Source organism: Sebastes fasciatus, chromosome 8, assembly GCF_043250625.1.
Source record: "Sebastes fasciatus isolate fSebFas1 chromosome 8, fSebFas1.pri, whole genome shotgun sequence".
In the NCBI taxonomy this organism is placed as follows: Eukaryota; Metazoa; Chordata; class Actinopteri; order Perciformes; family Sebastidae; genus Sebastes; species Sebastes fasciatus.
In genome coordinates this window covers 1605960-1631476 of record NC_133802.1, presented here as the reverse complement: position 1 = coordinate 1631476, position 25517 = coordinate 1605960, and the positions used below count along the sequence as shown (strand labels likewise).

Genomic DNA, 25517 nt, shown 5'->3' with positions numbered 1-25517 from the left:
CATCCCAATTGCAAAAATGCCAAGCAAATATTATTGAAGATGTCAGTCAGCACAAAAACACTTGGACTTTGCTTGAGAGACTCGACTGACTGAAGATTTCAGGGATGCACCACACATGTGTGCATTAGTTTGTTTGTTCAACTAATTCCACTCACTTGTGTTTAATCATTTATCTCCCGTAGTAGAGGACAGCTTATTGTTGGTGCAGACGTGCAGTGTATTTTTTAGGTAATCATGAATATGCAAAAATGTTTCTGACATAATAACCTCTTCAAAACACTAAATATGCAATATTGAGATTATTGTAGTCTAATAACACCATGCTTTTAATTATGTGGCTCTATATGGTCTTAACATTGAAATAATTGACTACTAATAGCAGTGGCCTATCACAAAACTATTTTTTAACGAAATAGATAAATAATAATAATACAAAAAATTATATAAATAATATTTGTTGTATTCCTTTGACGATATAATGCAGCTTTTGTTTATAATGCATAAAAAAAATGAAGGATGGATTCTTAAAAAATGTACTCCACTTCTTTTGTCTGCATATTATTTCAATTATAGCAGCAAGGCCTGTTGAAGGAGGTTAGCTCACGCGTCATCAACTCGTTTTATCCTTGGTGGTATAAGTCAAATCTGGTCTGCACTCGCCGAAAATGAGCAAATCGCAACGCACGACCGCGGCTTCAGTTGCACTGCGCATATGCTAAACCTCAAACCCAAGAGCCTTGTCCGCCCGTGTCCTAGCCTCCTTCCACAGGCCTGGTATAGCGGTAGCCATTACTACTAGAGAAGAATCTAGAGCATCTCGAGGCAACGGTGACGTCATTTCCGGTGGAATATTCCAGCGGATTTCTCCTGGGTCTTTAAAAGGACGCGCAGAAAGAGCGGCTGTGAAATTGACAGGTAACGGACACATGTTGTGCACTATATGCTGTTAATAGCGTAGTCACTTCAAATACACCAGTCAGTTAACAGACACAGATATCAATCCGCGTGGTAAAAAAAAAAAAAAAGAAAAGAAAAGCACGTCTCACGTCTCCGTCAGGATCTGTCTAGACTGTAATCTTTGGAGGTCCTTTCAGGTAAGATGCGACGCACTGCATGGAGCCTGGAGCCTGTATGGAGCTCCATGGATCCTCAGCACACATAATGGATGGATATGTTTGGGACAAAAATATAGGCCGAATCGGAGCGTCTGGCTGTGACGCAGTTGCGCCGCTTTCTCCAGCCTTTTCCTAAAGAAATGCTGCTATGTTAGACAGCTCTAAATATTCATTGTTACTGAATATTGTGTTTTTTTTAATGTATTGTTATTTCCATGCCTCTGGCTGTGGTGCTGTTTTTGTGCAGAGGGATGCAGTAAGAGTGAGGCAGCCTATGGAGGACCGCTGCTTCACATGTAAACCAGCAGGTGGCTGCGGAAGCAGGGGGACATTCGGGAGGCATTAAAGAGCTCCGTGGTTGAATTAGACCCTTCTGTATTTGAGATTTTGCCAGTATGCTTTCAACAAATTAAAGAAAAGAGAGACGAGTCAAGTGATGCATTTAGAAAATGATTTGCTCATGGATACAGATGTACAACTGGAAGCAGTGTAGCTACATGTGTAGGCATATGGTTTCTATAGCTGAATCTTACTAAGGACTGGTTGTGGCATGATGATCTACCTCATTTTTATTGTTTAATTTTCAGATTGTCAGAATGTATCTATCATGCCAAAAGCACTTGTAAATCTTTATTTTCCAGCTGATGTGCTGTGAACCAGAGACAATCATGATCCTGCTGACTCCCTCCTCTGGTACGTACTTCATTTTACCTGATAATCTGGATTACTGTGCATGGGTGCCAGAGATTAAAACCTACGTCTGCTTGGATTAAATTAGGCAGGAAAACAACTACGAATGTGCCAAGGGAGCTTTAAAGATGATGCTTGGCCTGAATAAAATGGAATCAATATTGATTTTTTTTTAATTAACCACAGAATACATATAGTGTATATAATGCAGTTATAATATGCAGTTATTATAAATTCTATCCATGTACATGGCAACAACATCACTTGATGTGAATAGTTCATCATTACAGTACACATGCGTTCATGTATATTGCACATAGTTCATACAGCTTGAGGATATTGAAATAGAATGTTTTATTGCTGATATTCACTCATGTTAGTATAATATACTGTGAATTCATATTACAGATTCACAAACTACACCCAATAGAATGTACAGGAATAAATGTTGTATGACTGGTGTATATTATTTATAATTGATTGCAATTGCAATTTTTTTTTTTTACTCTATCTCTTTATCACAAAACTAAGTTAAAATGTACATAGTTTATATTGTTCAGTCAGATTATCTCTGTTATGAACTGTTTTCCTTGTTGTTCGTTAGTCTTTTTAGTTGTTTCCAGGTAACATAGCAGGGTATTACATAACAAGGGCCTTCCCATCATGCTTTGCAGTCATTAGGCAGCAACCCAGAAATAGAGACCTGTTTGAAATTGACGGTGACTCAGTCTCTATCCTCTTTATTAGTTACCAAGACAGTGTATTAGAGTAAAACCTGACCATATAAGATCTGCAACCTCGCTGATTTGCCTGTGGAGCTGCACATGTGTTAATGAAGTTAATGAACCTGATTATTCATTTTGCAAACTTGTGCATTACATGATTTTCAGAAGAATGCAGAATCTGCATTAACCCATGTGCTGTGTTTGTTTACCCATGAACAGTTTTTAGATCATAATTCAAATGCCAGGTTGTAATTTGTTTTAAAATCCCAAATTGAGAAGTAGAAAGCATGCTGTCAAGTGAAAAAGTTATTGTTGGCTTTTCGCTGTGTCTCATACGCTGTTTTCTTTCAGATGAAGAGTCTCTTGAACTCGCCTGGCTTTGGAATCACAGGAAGTTCAGGGTGAAAAACACTTGAAGGGTTGCTACTGCAACATTTAAAAACATATTTAAATTCTGCAGGTCATCTTATCTGTGCATTCTGTCTTGGACAGTATCATGACTTGAGAGAAAAGTAATGAACTCACGAGAGAGGAGGCAGACAAAAAACAAAGATGTCTTTGTTTGACTTCATTAGAAAACATCACAGCTTTGTGGGGGCCAAGGCAGTTTTGGCAGTGTCAGCAGTCTCTCCATCTTGCTGACTAAGATGTAGCATTTACCATCGTTCATACTGCAAATTTTTTCTCCAAACAACTAAAGATATCAAGTTATTATAAGTTTTACTAATTGCACTTTAAACAAAGTTAATACAATTATTACAATTGGCTATATAACCCCATGCAGTTCAGTATTTGAATATAAACTATGTGTTATAAAAACAATGAGACAAGGAGAGGTTGTAGATCTATCTTTATACCACGACCGCCATTAAAGCCTCGGCTGCGGTGGTATTAATAGATTTGTGAGTGCTGCTGCCATGTCCTTGTCTCAGGTCACTATGTTTGATCAGGCTAATTGATCTCACGTCTGGTATGTGTCAATGCAGTAGGTCCAACTCACTCTCACTATAGCCAGTGGTGTATGTGGTAGTCCCTTAAATGTCCACAGTTTGTTCCCCACACCAGTATTTGTGTGTATTTGACCCCTAATAAGATTACAATTGAGCGCTAACACTTCACATACATCCTGTTGAGACATGTATCCTTTTGATGTTTATCCTATGCAAATATTATCTATTGATATTGAAGTTTACTGCATGCTTTTCTTAAATTAAAATATGTATAATAATGTTTATGGCATAGATATAACTGATATTGTAATGAGTAGATGATGTAATGTTGCATGCTGTAGGCTGCGAATGAAAAGTAACAAATGCATTTTAGTGATCTGAAAGTGGATGAATGTATCGTAAGGTCGGTCTGCGTCCAATAAACATACGTCTTGGTAAGTGATGCTTCTTTTACATTAGACAGGGGGAATCAATGTTAAAGTAACATTTTGCTTTAAAGCAGTAAAAAAAAACAAAAAAAAACATGTGCTACAATATGGATTCCCACTAGATGGTGTACAAAATATTATTATTCAGTGATGACTGGTAATAGTGGGGCTGCATAGCTCAACGTATCATAAAGATTGTTCATTTTGTTATAAACACTCCAAATTTGGCAAATGTGTCATATGGAACTAGAAATCGAATGAATCCATCGGTACCAACCATGTCATACTAGCTAGTCGCAAATGAGGCAATGGCCATTTTCAAAGGGGTCCCTTGACCTCTGACCTCCAGATCAGTGAATGTAAATGGGTTCTATGGGTACCCACGAGTCTCCCCTTTACAGACATGCCCACTTTATGATAATCACATGCAGTTTGGGGCAAGTCATATTCAAGTCAGCACACTGACACACTGACAGCTGTTGTTGCCTGTTGGGCTTCAGTTTGCCATGTTATGATTGGAGCATATTTTTTATACTAAATGCAGTCTGGACAATATTTGTCATTGTTTTGTGTTGTTAATTGATTTCCAATCATAAATTTACACATACATTTGCTTAAAGCAGCATATTTGCACAATCCCATGTTGATACAACAAATCTCCCATTAAGCTACATTTTGAACAGACAAAAAATGTGAAGTTAATTTGCGATTAATAGCGATTAACTGTGGACAATCATGCGATTAATTGCGATTAAATATTTGAATCGATTGACAGCCCTAGTTGATAGATATATTGGGAACAAAACTGGATATTCAACCATCACAAACTCGCACCCTGGTTGCCGTGGCCGTCATTTTTGGGTGTTACGGTTCCCGTCCGGTGCCACTGGGCGTGGCCTGCCACTTGCAACCTTAACCCTTGTGCATTTGGGAAAATGGCTACCATGGTCATCAGATTGCCAATCTGCAATGGCCCAATATCCAGTTTTCTTCTAAAAATATTAAGCTATGTATGTATCAAATCTGGCGCTTTAATCACAAAATGAACAATAGGTTTGCTATGCCGCCCCACTATAAAGCATTAAGGTTACTTTCAGAATTTGTACACATTTTTTCCTTTCACTTCAACTGAAGTTTGACTCCAACTGGGATATAATTATTAAACTATTCTCATTCAAACACCTTCATCAAAAGGTCAGCTGGTATGGACACCCACCCAATCACAATAGGGATTTAGCTTTTAGCTTTAGCAGAGCAGAGGTTATTGACCTATGACACAGACAACTACTAACTGCTGCTGTTTTGTGGTCTCAGGTCTCTTCCAGTGTACCAACAAGCTCTTTCTGAGTGATGAAGCCACAGGACTTCAGATCAAGGAGTTTGCACGTAAAAATGCAGCTAATGCTCTGTCAGTTGCCAACATGGTCATGGGCATGGCTTCCATTCTCAGCAGTCTAAATGGGTGAGTGAACACGCCGTTATTGGAGTTTACTATCTGAAACGTTAGTCAGGCTCAGCTGCAGGATGGAAAAAAACTATAGCTTGGTCGTAATCATTGTAATATTTCTTTCAGTAAAATAAAACAAAAATTAAGGATTTGGCTAAGGTTTTTAAAACCAAATTTTAGTAATTACAGAGGCCCTGACGGCCAAAAACATAAGCGAAATAGAAAACACAACAGCATGTCACAATATCTATTAACAAAACAGAAAATATATAAAATGTGTCCCAAACCACATAAACACATTTAGAAAACACACAAAAAAACATTTCACAAAACGCATTAACAAATCATAAAAAACAACATCTCAAATCATAAAAAAAATAATTTGTTGATGTGTTTTGTGAAATTCTGTGTTTTCGGTTCTGCTTGTTTTTTTATATGGTATTATATATATTTTTGCCCCTCAGGGCCACCGTAATTACGAAAATTTGGCTTTGAAAGCCCTAGGCAAATCCTTAATTTGTATTCAAATTATTATTATTATTATTATTATTTTTTTGGTCTTTTACTGAAAAAAGATAATGATTACGACCAGCGATATGTTTTTTTCATCCAGTGTTGTTGTGTTTTGCCCATAGAAATAGAATAGGAGTACAACAGACATTTCATTTCAAATCAACGCAGCAGACTGGTCAGAGCGGCTCAACTGCCAAATGATAAAGTACCCAGATCATCCTGCGATCTTCCGCATCCATTAGGCCCATAGAGCAGGCGCAGCTGCGTTTCCTTTAACTCCTCCTCCCAACCCTCGCTCCAGCCTCGGTCCGGGTCTCATTCACATGAACGGAGGAAGGGAAATAACTCTGGATTAAGCTATTAGTGCATTTTACAACTTTAGGACTTAATGATTTAAATAAGGGCTATTCAAGTGTTCATACTGGGAAGTTGATTTACCTCAAAAAAAAATTATCCACTAATTTACAAACGTCCCTTTCCCAATGGCAGTCGATGGCAAAAAGTATTTTTGGGCCCAATGGCATCATGTGACGGAAACGGAAGTTGTAGTACCGGGGTTTGGCCCGATTTGGCCACTACAAAAATTTGCATCAAAGCCCGGCGCACTTTCTGGGGGCTTGGTTGTAGCAAGCTAACTTCTGTATGTACTAAACTGATTTACGGCAAGTTACAGATTCACTGAGGTGAGGTTTTACAGTAACGGCTATAACGAGCAGTGGTGTAGTAAGTCATGTTACAAAACCACTGCGACCACACTTTACGGCCCCACTGCCGTGTGTTCTGTTGTCGCCATAACAACTAACAACAATCTGCGTTTTCTTTTGTGCTAGTCAAATGACCACGGAAAACAGTTCAATGTCCGTTTTACTCCTATTCTATTTCTATGGTTTTGCCCCTCAGGGCCACCGTACAGTAACTAATGCTTTTAATGACGACAGATCTCTGATCTAACCAAGCCCCAGGAAGAGCGCCGGTTGTTGAATCCAATTTTCGTTGTAGCCAAACGGTGGTACTGCAACTTCTGTGTCCATCACGTGATATCATTGGGCCCAAAAATACTTTTTCCCACTTACATTGGTAAAGAGACGTGTGTTACTCAGCGGATAATTTTTTTAGGTGAATCAACTCCCAAGTACGAACACTCTAATAGTTCTTATTAAATCATTAGGTCCTAAAAGTTGTAAAATGCACTAATAGCTGAATCCAGAATGATTTCCCTTCCCCCGTTCATGTGAATGAGACCCAGACCGCGACGACAACAGGACATAAGGACTCCGTGACCGAGCCATGTGACCGAGCGGACGCTACTGCGCATGTTCCATGGACCCAATGGATGCAAAAGATCGTCGGAAGGTCCGGGTACTTTTCCAGGCGGAAGCCGAGCCATTTTGGCATCATGCGCCACTGAGCAACTTTCATAGGAATGAACGGTGCCCCGCCTCCAACGCTGTATCCAGTTCTCTTAATACATCCATGGTTCTAACCAGATGAGATGCTTAGTGTAGAGAGGCACAAGCAAGTGCAGATAAGAAAATCTAAGGCCAGTATCAAGAAAACTTTATTTGTAACACTGTTGAAATCTAACCGACACTACTGTAGTTTTAGCCTTTTTGCACTGCTGAGCGCCTTCTAATATTTTACCCTTTGAAATGGGTTGCTGTCATCAAATAGCTAAACTCTCACTTGTTTTATTCAGGCACCATCATGCTGCATGTTGGCTGGTCCTGATTGGCTACCTGCTGGATTTGGCAGACGGAGCAGTTGCCAGGCGACTCGGTGCCTGCTCTGCGCTGGGTAAGTGGAGTGTTGTTGTCAATAGCTCTTACCAAAGATAAACTTCGACTGGGGTGTTGGCAGGGCTCGCTGCACAGTTCTTTGTATGGACTTTGTACTTTGGCCGCACAAAGTCATAAACAAAGGGAACCAGTAAAAGGAAACTCTGCCACTGAAACACTCTGGATAGTCTTACAAAGTGTCCAATAGAAGAATCATACATATTTAATGTAATGTATTTTGAGCTTCATCAAATCAGCGGCTTTTTAGTTTTTCTATATTTTTAAGGACTCTGCAAGTTATACACTTTTCAGTTTGTTTTTTTAGTTTGAATGGCACCCAATGCAAATACACAGCACATAAAATGTAGCACTGTGGCTTGTTTTCAAAAGACCACAGCAGCGTATGTAATAAACCAAGAGGCACAAATTGCTGTTTTAAAAGCTTCCAGTGTGAAAGTTCACATTTTCTCCGAAGCCCAAAATAGCTCCCAGGTGCATCACAATACATCGTCGGCTGCACATTTCAGGGGGCTTTTGTGTCCCGACAGGGTTTTTCTGCATGACTTTGCAGGTGGATGTTGTTGTGCCCCCCGCACGTATTATGTCAAATGAACAATCACTTTCTGATTAAGCAGCCTAATTCCACGGGATCACGCTCCAATTGTCTATCTTATCCCGTTGCTTTGAGTTCTCTGCATATCTGAAATTGCTAAAATTGTTGACCCTGGGCTGTGGAATTCCACCTCGGTCATTTGAGCCGTGGCCTGAATCACCTCATCCTCGTCTGCATGCAAAACATGCTCCGTGCTCCTGAGGGATAAAGAGACGAGGCAGTGGAGAATGTTGTTTATAGAATGGCCGCCCGTTGGGCTGACACTGACATTTCCACTTGGAGATTTTTTTGCACAAACACAACCCACTGTCATGTGCCAGTAACACTGGCAGTGACTATACAGGGGAGATGATAACGTATCTACACTGACTTTTATAGAATGTAAACTCATGATTAAGGCACTGTCAGATGGAAAGAAGTGTAATAATAGAACAGTTGGCGCTCACTAGTAGCTTTCCTAATGTTGCATTCACACCAAGAGCAAAACAAATTTTTGCCTCGCTCTACTCACGTGAGTTGGACCGCCGGTATAAATTGTTTTCATTCACGCTAGACGCGTCAGAGAGGAGAAGGGGCTTGTCTCCATAGTACCAACAACTTTTCATTCCGCCATATCCACCATCAACCATGGAAGAAATAACCACTGTTGCTGCTTTGTACATGTCGTGGAAGTCGCAGATATGTTGGAAAATCAAACGCCGTCGTGTCTGGGTTCATAACATCACCCGGTGGCGAGCTGTATTCATATACAGTGCCATTACACTGACTGTATCTAGCAAGCCATCCATTGCTACTGTGGTATGAACCCAAAATAAACAGATTGTGCTGTGATTTAATTGCAATAAACTGATCAAAATGATGCTGAAATAACTTTATAATGATGTTGATTTGTAAAAAGTCTGAATTCATGCTTTATCAGGTCTGTCCACAAGATAACAAGCAAACAACTTTTAAAATGCTTGTTTTCTGAATGGAGTTCGGATCGATCAGTTCCAGGCTATGCTAACATTGTAGCTGCTCCATCAACACTCAATATAACGTCATTTAGGCATAACTACGGCAGCGACGTTGTTGTTTCTACCATAGACAGTCATAGATGCTGGACAGTGCTGGCTTTCCGATAGTTGTATTATCACTCTTTCCATCCACCACTATTGGTTTTGTGTTATCAGTCCTACTTGTATTAGCTATTACAGCTGCTAGACTGCTATTGTGGCTGCTTCTCTATCTCTCTCTCTATCTCTCTCTCTCTCTCTCTCTCTCTCTCTCTCTCTCTCACTCTCTCTCTATCTATCTATCCCCCCAGCCGGTCTCGGCAGATGGCCGCCCGCCCTGCGCCCGGTTCTGCTCCAGGTTTCTTCCCAGTAATCGGGGAGTTTTTCCTGGCCACAGTGCGCTTGGTGGATCCTGTTGGGTCTCTAAACTATGGTGTACGGTCATAGACCTGCTCTATATATAAAGCGTCTTGAGATAACTTCTGTTGTGATTTGACGCTATACAAAAATAAATTGATTTGATTTGATAGATAGTCTGTGGTTTATACACATATACAGTAATTATACACAGAGTTTCGTCCGGTCTCTGTACAAATATGATGTACTATCGTAGCTCTGGGTGGCTGTCCACAAATGGCTACAATATAGTTTTTTCCTCAATTTCTGATTCAACAATGTCAGGACGTCAGTGACGACAGGAGGAGGATCTCATCACTGGTAGGCTTTCGCGACACAGCGTCACGCACATTTTTCGCTCGAGTTGAAATATTTCAACTCCCGCGTCATTCCTGCCATTTGTGTTGCCAAATTTGTGTCTATTCGTCTCTTTGCAATGACTTGGTATGTAATCGCACCGCACAAAAAGTTTGCTTCATGCTTGGTGTGAAGGTACCGTAAAGTCAATTATTCAGAATCCAATATTTGTATTATTATTTATATTATTTTACGGGTAGTGTCTTTCAGCAAGTACAATACAATTCATATGTCCTTGAGAACGTCCCAGAGCCACATTTGGTATTCACATTTTTCTATTTTCATGTTCAGGTGCAAAGCTCGATGATTTCGCTGACTTCACGACCTTCGGAATCGCCACGTCATTGCTTCTAAGGACGTCTGACCTGCTGGACAACATCCTGTGCGTGTGTTACGTCTTGTCTGTGTTCGTTCGCCTCTGTTTCTTTTCAAGTGGTGAGTTTCAAAAATGTAGAGTTATTGTACGCTGTTTTATTATTTCAAGGACTTACGTTAGATGTATTCTTGTTTGGTCCCTAGGGATCCCGTTCATGTACCGCGGCCTGCCCTGCATCTACTCCTCTGGCATCCTGGCCAGTGCCTCTCTGCTGTCGGGGGAAAACCTGGCCATGCTGCGGGTCATTGCGGTGGCCATGATCCTCTTTATGATCAGCCAGAATTTCTACCCCCATGACAGAGTGCTGGAGTCCCAGGCCTGGAAGAAAGCAGTCTATGCTGGAGGTAAAGCCATTTTAAAAAATCCACTAGGATTCACATCTCTGTTGGACAAGAGTGTAACTATCAAGGGTAATGACTGCATAATGACTGAGTATAATTAAAATTAGAAATTCTTCATCAAGTTAGATTTCAGGTACAACATTTAGCATCATTAGGTAGTGGTATCTAGCCATGTGTATATTTTCCATAATCAGGAAAAATTTTTGCCAGTACATGCTGCTGTTGAGTTTGTCAATTGTAATTTTTCAGTGCTTTTCCTCTTAAAGGTTATAATATGCAGGAATTTTCTGAAAAACAATGTATTGACTGATAAAAATAATCCCTCTCAATCGTCACTTATGACTCACATAGAAGTGTGTAGCAGTGTTTATATCTGCAGAGACCCTGCGCTCTGCCTCTATTTTCTCTTTACTTCTTTGTTTGCTGTGCTTGGGATGTTTCTAGGCATCAGCAAAGAGCCTTTGGGCCCTAATTAGGGTGTAACCAGTGGGCAACCTCCGGGTCTGAAAAGGGAAGCCAATGTGGAAGTGCCTTAAACTTGCATTCTTTGTAATAGCCAGCAGGGGGCGACTCCTCTGGTTGCTAAAAGAAGTCTGGTTGTATAGAAGTTGATTTATTACCTCAGTAAACATTGTAAACATGAGTTTATGGTCTCAATCGCTAGTTTGAAGTCTTCTTCAATACAGCATGATGTCCATTTAGTAAATTATGGTCCCATTTAGTCAAATAGACCATAAAGCAGGATGCTTTAGGGTGTGGCTACCTTGTGATTGAAAGGCCGCTACCAGGGCCATTGTCCGGTCTGGGAGTTGTCCGTGTTACTGTCTTAAAACTTAAAAAAAAAAAAAAGATGGCGACAGCCAAAATGCTGAACTCAAGGCTTCAAAAACAGTCCACAAATGGATGACGTCACAGTGACTACATCCACTCCTTATATACAGTCTATGGGTGTAAACCCCAGTCTCTAATAGCGCGCAGGGTGTTCAGGTCGTCAAATACTGCCGTATTGTCACACCCCTCGACGCCTGATACCGAGCCACAAGTCCCCCTTTAGCTCCGTCAGGGTTTCACGGATGAGAATGGGTTGTGTGTTTTTATGTGCATGTGTTCCAGTGTTCCCTCTGCTCCTCTGTCTCTCCTCTGCTGTGTGCAGAGTGCTGCTATCTATCTATCTATGCTATATGTGTCAGTTTGAGTTGGACCGCGAGCAGCGCTCAGCTACACACACACAGTGAACAGGATATATATACAGCATACAGCGGGTAAAATAAGTATTGAACACGTCACCATTTTTCTCAGTAAATATATTTCCAAAGGTGCTATTGACATGAAATTGTCACCAGATGTTGGTAACAACCCAAGTAATCTATACATACAAAGAAACCAAAACAAATAAATTCAGAAATAAAGTTATGTGTAATAATGTGAAATGACACAGGGAAAAAGTATTGAACACGCTTACTGATATTTATTTAATACTTTGTACAAAAGCTTTTGTTGGTAATGACAGCTTCAAGACGCCTCCTGTATGGAGAAACTAGTCGTATGCATTGCTCAGGTGTGATTTTGGCCCATTCTTCCACACAAACGGTCTTCAAATCTTGAAGGTTCCGTGGGCCTCTTCTATGAACTCTGATCTTCAGTTCTTTCCATAGATTTTCAAGTGGATTCAAGTCAGGTGATTGGCTGGGCCGTTTTAGCAGCTTTATCTTCTTTCTCTGAAACCAATTGAGAGTTTCCTTGGCTGTGTGTTTGGGATCATTGTCTTGCTGAAATGTCCACCCTCCTTTCATCTTCATCATCCTGGTAGATGGCAGGAGATTTTTATCAAGAATGTCTCGGTACATTTTTCCATTCATCCTTCCTTCAATTCTGTGAAGTTTGCCAGTACCGTATGCTGAAAAGCAGCCCCACACCATGATGTTCCCACCTCCAAACTTCACTGTTGGTATGGTGTTTATAGGGTGATGTGCAGTGCCATTTGTCCTCCAAACATGGTGTGTATTATGGCATCCAAAGAGTTAAATTTTGCTCTCATCTGACCAGACTATATTCTCCCAGTATTTCACAGGCTTGTCCAAATGTTGTGCAGCAAACTTTAAACAAGCTTCAACATGCTTTTTCTTCAGCAGTGGAGTCTTGCGTGGTGAGCGTGCATACATGCAGCGTCGGCGTTAGGGGCGGGCCATGGGGGTCCAGGCCCGTCCAAAAAGGTCACTGTGCCCCCTCAGCTGAATTCTCTCCTGACAAAAAACGAAACTGAAATAACAGCTATGCTATAAGTAAAATTAAGTCATTCAGTTTGGTAATGGAAGGACTTAACACTGCAATGCAAAATAAAGCACAAAACAGTGATAGTTTTGCATTTAGGAAACAACTATGTACTTGGGCTTGATTACATTGTTTTCTATTGGAGGGTCCTAACTGGCTGTGAGCAACACGGTGCTGCACAGCGCGGCGTGACGTTTTGTCTGAACTTCTATCGGAAACCTTGTTCCTATTTTTTCCTGTCACTCATATTGAGAGGAACGGCTGATTAGTTCAGATAAAATGAGCCAAGAAAACCGGGTCAGTTGTCCTGGATGTAAATGAAAATATTAACTTGATTACTGACACTTTTAGCACAAGCATTGACGCTCGCAGTTATATGCGTAGCGTTCACTAGTGAAACTTTATTACGAGCTACCTGTCAAAAAATATAACAGCCACCTCACTAATGGTTCAAATAAAACACAAACACACCGCGCAAAGAGACAACTATGGAACTCTAGGAAATATGAGCCGTCACGACAATATTTCAGTAAGAAGCCTCGTTTTGATCCGCTCCGTTTGCGTGTTTTTTTTAAAAAAAAATTTTTTTAATCTAGCTCAATAGAAAAAAATGAGAGAAAGTAGACCTACAAACCTGGTGCATTAAAGCACAATTAGGACCAAGAGAGTCAAAAGCATTCTGTGCTCCTCTCACATCTTACTTTTTCTACCTGTTTGGATTATTCTGTTCAGTATTGTGGAATAAAACAATGGACTAATGTTAGCAGGCTGAGCAGGGACAACAACTGGTGAGACAAACATCCACATTTAGTCTTTATTAACTTAAAATATAGTTATGAAGAAATCAGTCAGACTGTTAGATTAATATGTTGTTTAACTCCCTGTTAACTGGATCTCGGCACCTGCGTGTGTGCACATTTTGACCCTGGCATGAGCGAGACGCAGGGCGTGCCCGGGGAGTTATCTGTAGCCTCCAGTACCTCCTCATTTCGAAACAGAAACCATAAAAAGGTGGCAGCTGGCTGGAGGAGATCACTAGATAACAACCTACTTGCTCTTGGCTATATCGTATGTTATTTCCAGTAAATATCACAATATAAAACGTGTGTTTTCTGATAAAAAAAAAAGTACGAACGTAGGAAGATAACAAGTACTACTAACCCATCTTTGAGGTGGTTACGTCTTCAGCTCCAGTCTGATCTGGAGCTCACAGCTTATATGTTCCTGGTTTGTTTACATGATGTAACAGAAGTGCAGATCTAACGGATTCAGTGGACAGAGAGCGTCAGATGCGCGATGCAGCGCGATAGTTGGACGCTGGCATCCAGTTAGGACACGTTGTTAGTTTATAACCTGTTTTTGTGGACATAACAGCATGTGTATGCGTGCGTGCGTGCGCGCCTGTGCGCATAAGTGGTAGTATTATACACCTCTCTGTCAGTTTCTTTCTTTCATGAAACATGATAATGTTAAAGATACACTTAATAAAGGCTATATGAGGTGAAAACAAATGCCCCCCTGTCAAAGCTGATTGCCCGTCTGCCCCTAACACTCTGGCGCCGACCCTGCATACAGGCCATGGCGGTTGAGTGCATTACTTATTGATTTCTTTGAAACAATTGTACCTGCTAAGTCCAGATCTTTCTGAAGCTCGCCACAAGTGGTCCTTGGCTCTTGGACAACTCTTCTGATAATTCTTTTCACTCCTCTGTCAGAAATCTTGCGAGGAGAACCTGGTCGTGGCCAGTTTATGGTGAAATGATGTTTTTTCCACTTCCGGATTATGGCCCCAACAGTGCTTACTGGAACATTCAGAAGTTTAGAAATGCATCTGTAACCAATGCCATCAGTATGTTTTGCAACAATAAGGTTGCGAAGGTCTTGAGAGAGCTCTTTGCTTTTACCCATCATGAGATGTTTCTTGTGTGACACCTTGGTAATGAGACACCTTTTTATAGGCCATCAGTTGGGACTGAACCAGCTGATATTAATTTGCACTGACAAGGGGCTGGATTGCTTTCTAATTACTGATAGATTTCAGCTGTTGTCTTGGCTTACCATGCCTTTTTGCACCTCCTTTTCTTCATGTGTTCAATACTTTTTCCCTGTGTCATTTCACATTATTACACATAACTTAATTTCTGAACTTATTTGTTTTGGTTTCTTTGTATGTATAGATTACTTGGGTTGTTACCAACATCTGGTGAAAATTTCATGTCAATAGCACCTTTGGAAATATATTTACTGAGAAAAATGGTGACGTGTTCAATACTTATTTTACCCGCTGTATATACTGTATATCCTTTATTTAACCAGGTAAAAAACTCATTGAGATTAAAATCTCTTATCCAAGAGTGACCTGGCCAAGAGGGCAGCACAGACATTGTTACAACAATAAAAACAGACAATATGAAGCTTGCCCTTTGGCTGCTGTGTTGTAAAAATACAAACATGTGCACATTCCTAAGGTCATGACAGGCGACACTCATTTCCCTTAAGGCCTATTTCTGTTTCGATGTCGGTCACCTAGTCAACGAACTTAGTCATTCAAAATCTGGCAACTCGGCACCTTCCAACAGGGTTGTGTGTTAGTTGTGTGTGTTTTTTGTGCTTTCGAACTTAACCGCTGTGAAACAATCAGAAAATAATGCTTTATTTTACAAACAACAACCGACAAATGTTACGTATTCTACCTATAAGTTCTCACTCAACTCCTATATTTGTTTTATTTCCAGGAGTCGTCATGGTATTCTGCTCTTCCTTCCCCCCTGCGTGTGTGTACTACCTGCTGTGGTCAGTCTCCTACATTTTGTTCCCAACATCTCTTTGGAGCAGTAAAGTGTAAAATGGGTGCCGGCTTCGTCCAAAACTCCCATGTAGGTTTTCCTCTCTGACCCTCATGTGGGTGCACTGAGGCTTCCAGACTGCTGCTGCTCCCTACTGTCATGGAGGATCCAAGCTGAACATGCTCATGCTCCACAGGCGACCACTTGCTCTATTTGACCTTTTATTTTGAGGTGACACCTCTAAAAAGAACCCATATTGAAGAGATGAAGGATGAGAAGGACATTTTAATGTTACTGGTAAGGGTTAACCTTCATGCTGTCTTATGTCTTTGTTCAGCCCAGTCTTACATCAGGTTGTGAAATAGTCATGCAACTTTATGTATTGATTCGTGTACATAGACACGAATTTCACTTTTTTTTATGATGGTCAGCACGAAATTAATTCATATGTAATCCACATAATTCACCCAGGAGACCAGTGTTCGTGTCCCGTGTGAATGTTGCAATGAACCGCGCGGCTAGCATTAAAAGTAGGCTAGACCTCGAATCTCTAGAAGAGACGCAGCTGACACACAGCCTGTTAACATGGACGCCGAAATAAAAAAACAACAGGTTCCGCAGCCGTCAGGTGCTGCTCACGCGGGCGGTGTGGACACGCCGTAAGCCTAACCATGTCAATCTATTCCTAAACATAAGTAAGTAGTTGTTGTTGCTTGACATTCTTAGGAAAATGCATGACACGTGACTTTGTCACGTAACTTCCGTACTTAAGTTGCGCCACTTTCAGTGTTATTTTAACCCAAACCACAATCTTTTCCTAAACCTAAATAAGCAGTTTTGTTGACTAAGCCTAACCAAGTCAATCTATTCCTAAATATAACTAAGTAGTTTTATTTTGAAAAGACAGGAGTGGAAATTGACATATGCATCACACGTTGCTGGCCATTCGTAGGAAAACGCATGAAAAATACATAGTTGAAAGTCGTGTCTATGTACAACAATCAAATAGATTACATTTCCTGACTGCTTCACAAACTGCTGTGAGACTGTGTTGCTTTGTTGCATTTTCACTGAAGCCAGGGGTCGGATGGCTTGTTTTCATCAGGTTTATATCCCGTGTAATCTCAGTACTAATCCAATCTTTCATCAATGTTCTGAACATGCAGCAGCAGGGCACATCATTTTCTCACAGGACAATAGGAAAACAAATTATTTCAAATGAAACAAAAACGAATAGATTTTTGCCTCTAATGTTTAATGTATAATCGCACAGGATCATAACTCTTATGATGTGTGTTGAGCATAGTCCCATGAGTAACTGTTCAAGTGCTACATTATATAGGTAAGGCCTTTAATCAGTCTATATACAGCATGATTTCTCAGCAGCATTTTCCAGATTCAAAATTCAGTGTCCTTTCTCGTTTATCTATGACACAGTTATGGGCATTCATACAGCACTATGAGCAGTCGTGTGTTAGCTGTTAATGTTTGTATCAGGGTTGAGGTCACTTATCTTTCATAGCATTCAGGTCAGAATGTCCTCGAAATCCACTTTCTCCATTTTGTAGGGGTCTCAAATGTGACTTACAGCAAGAAACTTTCGAACATGATGGTGCAGTCATTCCTATTGTTAGACTTGTGGTTTGAATATGTTTTAGATAAGTTCAATTGAAAATAAACTGACCCCAACTCTGGCTTCTGTGAATTCGGGACTTTTTCAGACTTTTTACCAAGTTGTGGTCCAAGAAATGATGTGGTAGATCGTCATATTTCTTCTATGTGTCATTTTATTTGCTCATTGTATGTGTTTGCCTCTGTTTTAAGAGGCATTGCAGTTTAAATAGTAAATCCACACTGGATCACATAGTACTTGTGATTCAGTGTGAATTTACCCTTAAAGAGCAACAACACACAGGCTGTGAATCCTGCTCTTCCTCGCTTCGCTGCAACTTCACCTTTAGGTGGAGGCACCTAAAGGTGTCGTAACATTGCACCAGAGCACTACTAGTGGTGGAGCAGCTTTAAACCCACAAGGAAGGAGAGTTTAAGTGTGTTGTTAATCTTTAACTTGGCCAGTATTCAGTCTGAGGGACATTTTTTTGTGTTTCGCGATGTGTATTTGTGCAGTATACTCATATATAAATTTAGACTCCATACCTTGTGAATACGGTCATCTTTGAGCTTGTAATCAGAGGTGTCAAAATAAAAGGTACAACCTCACTCACAATTTTAGTCCAGTGGTTTTAATGATAATGATTTAATGATTTGAGCCCTTTTTAAGCAATATCAGAACTCCAAAACATGAACTTTTGTGTTCATTTTATTTTAAAACTCCATTAGGAAGCCTTATTTAGATAACTCATAATGTTAGAAATGTATGAGTTATCTAAATGACTTTGAATAGTTTTTTGAGGGAAAACTAAAGCAGAATTTCATAAATCAAGAAGTGTGGTTCTTGACATGGTTACAATAACCAATCTACAGTGTAAAGTGCATACACAGACTGAACAAAAAAGCTACTCTAGTACATTCAGCTTTCCAGTGTGGGTGTTTTGGTTTTCAAACTGTGGAGTCACAGTAATTTATGCATGCCAAGAGCATTTCAGATACAAAAACTGTACTTTGCCAATTTATTAGAAAAACCCATCTTAATGAATAATAAAATCTGTGTTTTTACTTTTACTGTCTGTATATTTTTTGACAATAAAGAGGGAATAATGAAATGACTTGCTTTCCGTGTCATTAGTTCATCATATCATTAAAGGTGCTAAATTCGAAATTCAGAGCATATCTATGATTGAGGGATTGCCTCCACACAGTTCCATTGCAACATCAGCGCCCAACAGCAAAGCTAAGTTTCTTCCATTTTGGACAGAAAGTGACTATCAGGCGCCAGTTAAACGTACGCCTAAAAAGTACCGTACATACGTAAATCAAAATTATTTCTATTCTATTGTCATATTCTACAGAAATGGCTTGTGTTGAACAATAAAATATTATAAATATATAATAATTTTCAGTCCAAAATGGTGGCAGCGCCTTCTTTGTGGAGTTTCGTCTCTTTGCTTCTATACTACAGCACGGACAGTGCAAACTGTTTACCTGGGGGGAAACCGGAGGGTGGGCATTATGCTTCCATGACGACGCCATGGGTGGATCTGGACAGCGTTTTGACTTTGGAAGCTATCTACTTTCATCGGAAAAGAGTTGGCAACACTGCTCAGGACGCCATTTCGCCGCTATATCTTTACGTAGCAAATAGTTGTTTGCTTCTATATTAGTGCTGTGAATTTAGAATTTCAGTACCTTTAATGTTCGACTATAAAACTGTGAAAATACATATATAAGTAGACAGGTAGGTAGACATTCAACAGTACTCAGTGGATGTTACATTGCAATCTTAGAGATAATCACAGTTTATACACTGACCAGCCATAACATTAAGACCACTGACAGGTGAAGTGAATAACATTGACTATCTGGTTACCATGGCACCTGGCAGTCGGGGGGGGGGGATATATTAGACAGCAAGTGAACATTTTGAACTTTGAACTTTGTGTTGGAAGCAGAAAAAATGGGCCAGCGTAAGGATGTGAGCGACTTTGACGAGGGCCAAATAGTGCTGGCTAGACGACTGGGTCAGAGCATCTCCAGAACTGCAGCTCTTGTGGGATGTTCCCGGTCTGCAGTGGTCAGGACCTACCAAAAGTGTTCCAAGGAAGGAAAACCGGTGAACCGGCGACAGGGTCAGACCCGAGGCTCATTGATGCACGTGGGGAGCGAAGGCTGGCCCGTGTTGTCTGATCCAATAGAAGAGCTACTGGAGCTCAAACTGCTGAAAGAGTGAATGCTGGTTCTGATAGAAAGGTGTCAGAACACACAGTGAGGAGCAGTTTGTTGCGTATGGGGCTGCGTAGCCGCAGACCGGTCAGGGTGCCCGTGCTGACCCGTGTCCACCGCCAAAAGCGCCTACAATGGGCACATGAGCATCAGAACTGGACCACGGAGCAATGGAACAAGGTGGCCCGGTCTGATGAATCACGTTTTCTTTTACATCATGTGGATGGCAACGAGTTGGAGGTGTTGACTCGGCCTCTAAATTCTCCAGATCCCAATCTGATGGAGCATCTGTGGGATGTGCTGGACAAACAAGTCCGATCCACGGAGGCCCCACCTCGCAAATTATACAGGACTTAAAGGATCTGCTACTGAAGGCTTGGTGCCAGCTACCACAGCAGAGGTCTAGTGAAGTCCATGCCTCCACGGGTCAGGGCTGTTTTGACGGCCAAAGGGGGACCTACTCAATATTAGGCAGGTGGTCATAATGTTATGGCTGATCGGAGTATGTTGTTTACTATAAGTGGGAGTTGCTATAGGCCTGTTTGGTAGCACATGAGCCTATGAGAGCAGTCCTGCCTTTCTGTTATACTCAAATATATCTATGGCCTCTGGAACACAAATGTCTTTAGTGGCTGCTAAATGCTGTGAGGACTCCAACAGCTTTATGATGGCAGAGAATGCAGGTCGGTCTTTGAAACTCCACATCCAACAGTACTTCATCATATCATACCTAGAAGCATACAAAGGAAAAACAGATCTGTTTAAAAGGAATACTTTGACATTTTTGGAAATACTCTTGGTCGCTTTCTCACTGAAAGTCAGATGAGTAGATACCAATAATATCATGTCCGTCTGTTAAAGGTCCAGTGTGGCAAATACAGACGGGAAACACTACGTGTGGCCCAGTCTTCCTACACTCTGAAGCAACTTTTAAAGGAACAGTGTGTAGCATTTAGGGGGATCTATTGGTAGAAATAGAATATAATATTCATAACTATGTTTTCATTGTGTGTAACCATCTGAAACAGTCATTGTGTTTTCGTTAGCTTAGAATGAGCCCTTCATATCTGCATACGGAGCGGTCCTCTTCCACGGAGTCCGCCATGTTGCACCTCCATGTTTCTACGGTAGCCCAGAACGGACAAACCAAACACTGGCTCTAGAGAGAGACTTTCACGTTTTTTACGTTACCTGAAGGCCACCGTAGGTTCTTTACACGCTTGGAAAGGAAGGGTTGAGTGGATGGGTATTCAGTTGGTTGCAATCTGCAACCCCACCGCTAGATGCCACTAAATCTTTCAAGCTGTCCCTTTAAGTTTGAAGCCACAGCCTTAGCTTAGCAGAAAGACTGTCAATCTGGTTCTGTTCAAAGGTAACAAAATCTACCTACCAACACCTTATAAGTTTTACACTTTGGTTTTTGTACGGATTAAACAAATGAGATGAAGTGTTTTAACTAGTGAGCTTTAGATTTAGGCTATTAAGTGGATTTCTTTTTTAACCTTTGGACAGAGACAGGCTAGCTGTTCCCACTGCTTCCAGTCTTTGTGCTAAGCTATGCTAACCAGCTGGTGTTAGCTTCATATTTACAGACAGACGTGAGAGTGGCATCAATCTTCTCATCTGAATCTTCACAAGAAAGCGAAATCTTGTATTTCCAAAATGTCTATTTCTTCATTTATAATTTATATATGCAGTGACTGTGAAGAGTATTTAAATTTGAAATGCAACTATCATGAGTGTAAATCGACTCAATTGTTAACACTACACCAAGTGACGGTATATTACTCCATGTTAATATACCGTGGGTCTATTTCTTACAAGTTTACTTACAAAGGTCCTCCACAATTCTGTGGTCTCTTCATTCGATAAGACCCCTGTAGCTTTGGAAGCACAGACAGAGGCTCCAGCTCAGGGTACGGTGGAGAGCCTGAGATAAACAACAAAGAAGAGAAGAATTCTTGAATAAATGTGATGCTGAAGATAGTGTGTCACTATCCAGTACTACAGATTGTAGAAATGAGTACAAGATGCTAAAACGTGAAAAGGCACAAATACTGATGGTTTAAATAATTTGCGTCGAGGTAATAGAACATGCAGCTTTACCTAAGGTAATCAGCTCATACAGTAAGATTCCAAATGACCACCTACAGAAAAGAAAAGGTTAACAAATGGTTTGATTCATATTAATTATATTTGTGTGTGAGTGTGTGTGTGTGTGTGTTTTGTTTTCTTAGCCATAACGCTGCCCTTACACGTCGCTCCTGTCGATACTGAGCTGCATCATGATCCTTTCTGGAGCCTGCCATTTGAGAGGCACCTCTGCTGCCCTCTGCCTAATTGGTGGATCTGTTCTGCGTCCTCCGAATGCCACGTCCAGCCCAGACACCCGGGCTGAGAGGCCTGGGCCAATTAGGATATTCCTGGCAGCAACATCGCCGTGCACCAGCCTGTGCTGTGACATCAGGTAATCCTGAGGGAGGGGTCATTTACAGCCACAACAACATCAATCTTTGGTTGAAATATCAATTAAAAATTCAAGAGAAACATTGGTGGAATTGGTATGTGGACCATGACCTGCTGAGGTACAGAATGACATCATCAGCAGAGCAAGACATTTAAATTTAGCTCATTTCAGTTCTAGTTGTTTGTTGGGAATAAGTAGTCAACAAAAAGTGACTCACCAGGCCAGCTGCAACCTGCTTTGCCACCAGAAACACTGACGTCTCAGAGAAGGTCAGTGATTGATCCGTAATGTTTGAATTCTTCTAGAGGAAAGAAAAAGTCATCATCATTGTGCTCAGTTTAGGTTTTGGAGAAGGATGTTCAGGTTTCAAGGTGCTAAACGTGAGATTGGGAGCATATTGCCGCCGCACGGCTCTCAACATGGCAGCGGCTCGTAGCTAACGGTGCTAACAACGCTAACCTGAAAACAACGGAAACAGTGCTGCCAGAGCTAACGGTGTTAACTGGAGGGGCAACTGGAGGGTGGGTGCTACGCCTCTGCAATGGCGCCATCGGTCAGGATGGCGTTATCAGCTGTAACCGCCAAATAAGAGCAGTGCTGAATGGCGGCTATGAGCTAGCCAGTGGAGCATGCTCGGATTACAACACACACGGGAGAGAGACTTCATTCTCTGCTCAGGTAGACATTACTCCTCTATATCTTTACATTACAAATTTGCAGATATATTAATGCTCTGGATATCGTATAGAGCACCTTTAAACCAAAGCTGTGTACAACCGTTACATTTCTGAGGGTCCAGAGGAAGTGAAGGAGGTTCCCTGGGCTGTAGGCGTCTAAGACCAGATACATGGGAAGACGCTTGGTCTGGCAGTACAACATCCGCACCACGTTCTCATGTTTACACACGGTGGCGTGGAAGAGGACCCACTCCACAAACTCCTTAGCTTCAGGCTGGTTGGGGCCATCTATATGAGTTAATAACAGATGTTTAGTGAACAATCTTATAATGTGTTTTTAATTATAAATGCTGTACCTTAACCCTAAGACACCATCTGAAAGCTGGAACCTGAAGATTAATTAGATTGATATGTGTGTCAAGTTGTTCAGTTCATAAATAAATAAATGAATTGATTAATTAACATAACTTGTGAAAGTGTATAAGGTCTCAGAACAATATGATTGACGTATATGATGGTCATTCCCATGCTCACTTATGTCTCATAAGGTGTTGCAGCAATTTTTGGGTCGATAACATTTGTTACACAGATTTGGTACTAAATTTAACCAATTTTTACCACTCAATAATTGATAAAAATGATAATAATCCCTTTCAAAATACAACATTTAGACACTAAGACCTTGAGGAACACCACAGTAAAAGCCATGCTGTGATTTGGTATCAAAAACTTTTCTTTGACATTTGGAGATTTCTGCAAGAATTGCATTTTTTCGGCAATTGGATGGCAAGCACTTCTGTTGTGGAAACTGCTCAGAAACCCCCTTGTTGTCAATCTAGCTATGAAAGCCATCTATCCTCTGAATGCTCTAGGTCTCTAGTCTGATCCATCCATCCTCTGAATGCTCTAGGTCTCTAGTCTGATCCATCCATCCTCAGAATGCTCTAGGTCTCTAGTCTGATCCATCCATCCTCTGAATGCTCTAGGTGTCTAGTTTGATCCATCCATCCTCTGAATGCTCTAGGTCTCTAGTCTGATCCATCCATCCTCTGAATGCTCTAGGTCTCTAGTTTGATCCATCCATCCTCTGAATGCTCTAGGTCTCTAGTTTATGGCTGTAAAGTTTCATGAGGCTGTGATTATCCTAGAGGTCACCACAGGTCATTTTATACAGTGTGGTCAAGTTTTAAAAAATAGGTCTCACTATATGAAATGGCTCCTATGGGGACTAACATCATCACGCATGAATACAGTTGGTCTCATTGGATCAACAAAAGTCTCAGCTATACAGTGATACCCAATTTATGTAATTCAAAGACTGTTCAGGGACCCCAGTATGCAGAAATATTCAAATACACCATTTTTAGTGTAGGCGAAAATAACACATTTATACTGCATTCATACAACTGCATGGTATTTGCCCAAAACTGCATGTGATTATCATAACGTGGGCATTTCTGTAAGAGGGCAAAGTATAAGGTCAGAGGTCATGGGACCCCTTTGAAAATAAGGCCAAAATGTAGCTTTTTTCTTGGGAGTGTTATTTAGTCTCCTTACTGACAAGCTAACATGACAGTTAGTACCAATGGATTCCTTGCGTTTAGGTCTAGTTTCATGTGATGTCTGTACCTTCACTCTAGCTCTAAAACTGAGCCTTTGAAAGACAGTAAAGTCGGGTCTCAGATGGAACCTCTTCCTCTGAAAACACCAATGATCTCTTCGCATACTTTTACTGTTATTGTACACTAAAGACTCTGATCTTTCTGGCCTTATGTCAGATGCACGCTGTACCTCGGAGGGACTTAACCACCACAGCAGAGGGGGCTCCGTCTCTCTTCTTCAGCAGACCTTTACAAATGGGGCCATGGCGACCCGTCTGCCAAAACTCTAGTCCCTCAAGAACACACTCTTCAGGCATTTCCCAGGGATACAAAGCTGCCTGGACCTTTGGAGCGCTGACAGACGCTGCAGCCAGGGATACACTCTGCTGGCCTGTTAAAAACACAACAGTAGATGCAGGTTTATTGTGAGCCGGAGATATATTAGTACCTGGTGTTGCTCTCAGGCACTAATGAAAAAGAATCTCAGAGATTTTCATAGTGTTTTTCAGTGGTTTTATACAGTTATTGCAACTATACCATTTGTAAAGTGAGCTGAGGTGCTCTGTCTTCTTTGTTTGTTCTTGTGGAGACTGTAGAAAATCAGAGCCACCACTAAAACTGTGCTGAGAGCCAACAGACAAGGGATGATGATCATAGCAAGTGGACCCGCTGACTCCTCATCTAGAACAAGAGGAAGCAGGTCCAGAATAAGAAAGAGGAGAGGATTAGCCTATTCAATAGCATGAGTTTGCAATGCAAAAAGTGCCATGTGTACAACTTACAGCACATGGGGAGCGAGGTATCATTGCTACATCCATGAGGAGCAGCTGGCATTTCTCACATATGAGAGAAATGGCACATCATATCAGCAGATGGAATTAAAAAAATGTTTATCCCTGTGTAGGGATGAAGTCTAATTGCTACAAATGACTTACAAGTTTTCCTACCTGATACCTGAAGCCACAATGTTGGAGCGAACACACATTTCCAACCTTACAATAGAAAAAAGAACAGCAGCAAGTGGAAAAATCCCAATAACAAGGCTGCTTATCAGCTGCTTTTAGAAAACGGGTTCAGCTTTGTCCGTTTGCCTGAGAGGGCGCTGACCGTCTGAAAGTTGACTGACTGTTAATCATTAACAATCACCACAAATG

At 41.0% G+C, this 25517-nt stretch overlaps 2 protein-coding genes across 7 annotated transcripts; one reads left to right on the top strand and one right to left on the bottom strand.

Moving 5' to 3' along the window:
* Positions 1–783: 783 nt before the first annotated feature.
* Positions 784–18501, top strand: tmem269 (transmembrane protein 269). Of its 5 annotated transcripts, none has more exons than XM_074642471.1 (7): positions 784–915; positions 1757–1808; positions 5223–5370; positions 7565–7662; positions 10296–10439; positions 10524–10724; positions 15728–18501. In XM_074642471.1, exons 2-7 carry the CDS (start codon positions 1760–1762, stop codon positions 15835–15837), a joined length of 750 nt encoding a protein of 249 aa, XP_074498572.1. In that variant the 5' UTR covers positions 784–915; positions 1757–1759; the 3' UTR covers positions 15838–18501. The 5 variants fall into 5 exon arrangements, with proteins under 5 accessions (XP_074498572.1, XP_074498574.1, XP_074498575.1 ...); XM_074642474.1 differs by having other exon boundaries at positions 823–915; positions 2882–5370; XM_074642472.1 differs by lacking the exon at positions 784–915 and adding an exon at positions 922–1094.
* LOC141771930 (tyrosine-protein kinase STYK1) lies at positions 18161–25442 on the bottom strand. Of its 2 annotated transcripts, none has more exons than XM_074642461.1 (10): positions 25311–25442; positions 25146–25259; positions 24901–25044; positions 24554–24754; positions 22869–23050; positions 22303–22386; positions 21874–22091; positions 21725–21765; positions 21452–21548; positions 18161–20348 (listed from the first exon to the last, which is right to left on the bottom strand). In XM_074642461.1, the coding sequence occupies exons 2-10, from the start codon at positions 25195–25197 to the stop codon at positions 20177–20179; spliced, it is 1191 nt and encodes a 396-aa protein (XP_074498562.1). In that variant the 5' UTR covers positions 25198–25259; positions 25311–25442; the 3' UTR covers positions 18161–20176. The 2 variants fall into 2 exon arrangements, with proteins under 2 accessions (XP_074498562.1, XP_074498563.1); XM_074642462.1 differs by having other exon boundaries at positions 22303–22383.
* Between the last annotated feature and the right edge of the window lie 75 nt (positions 25443–25517).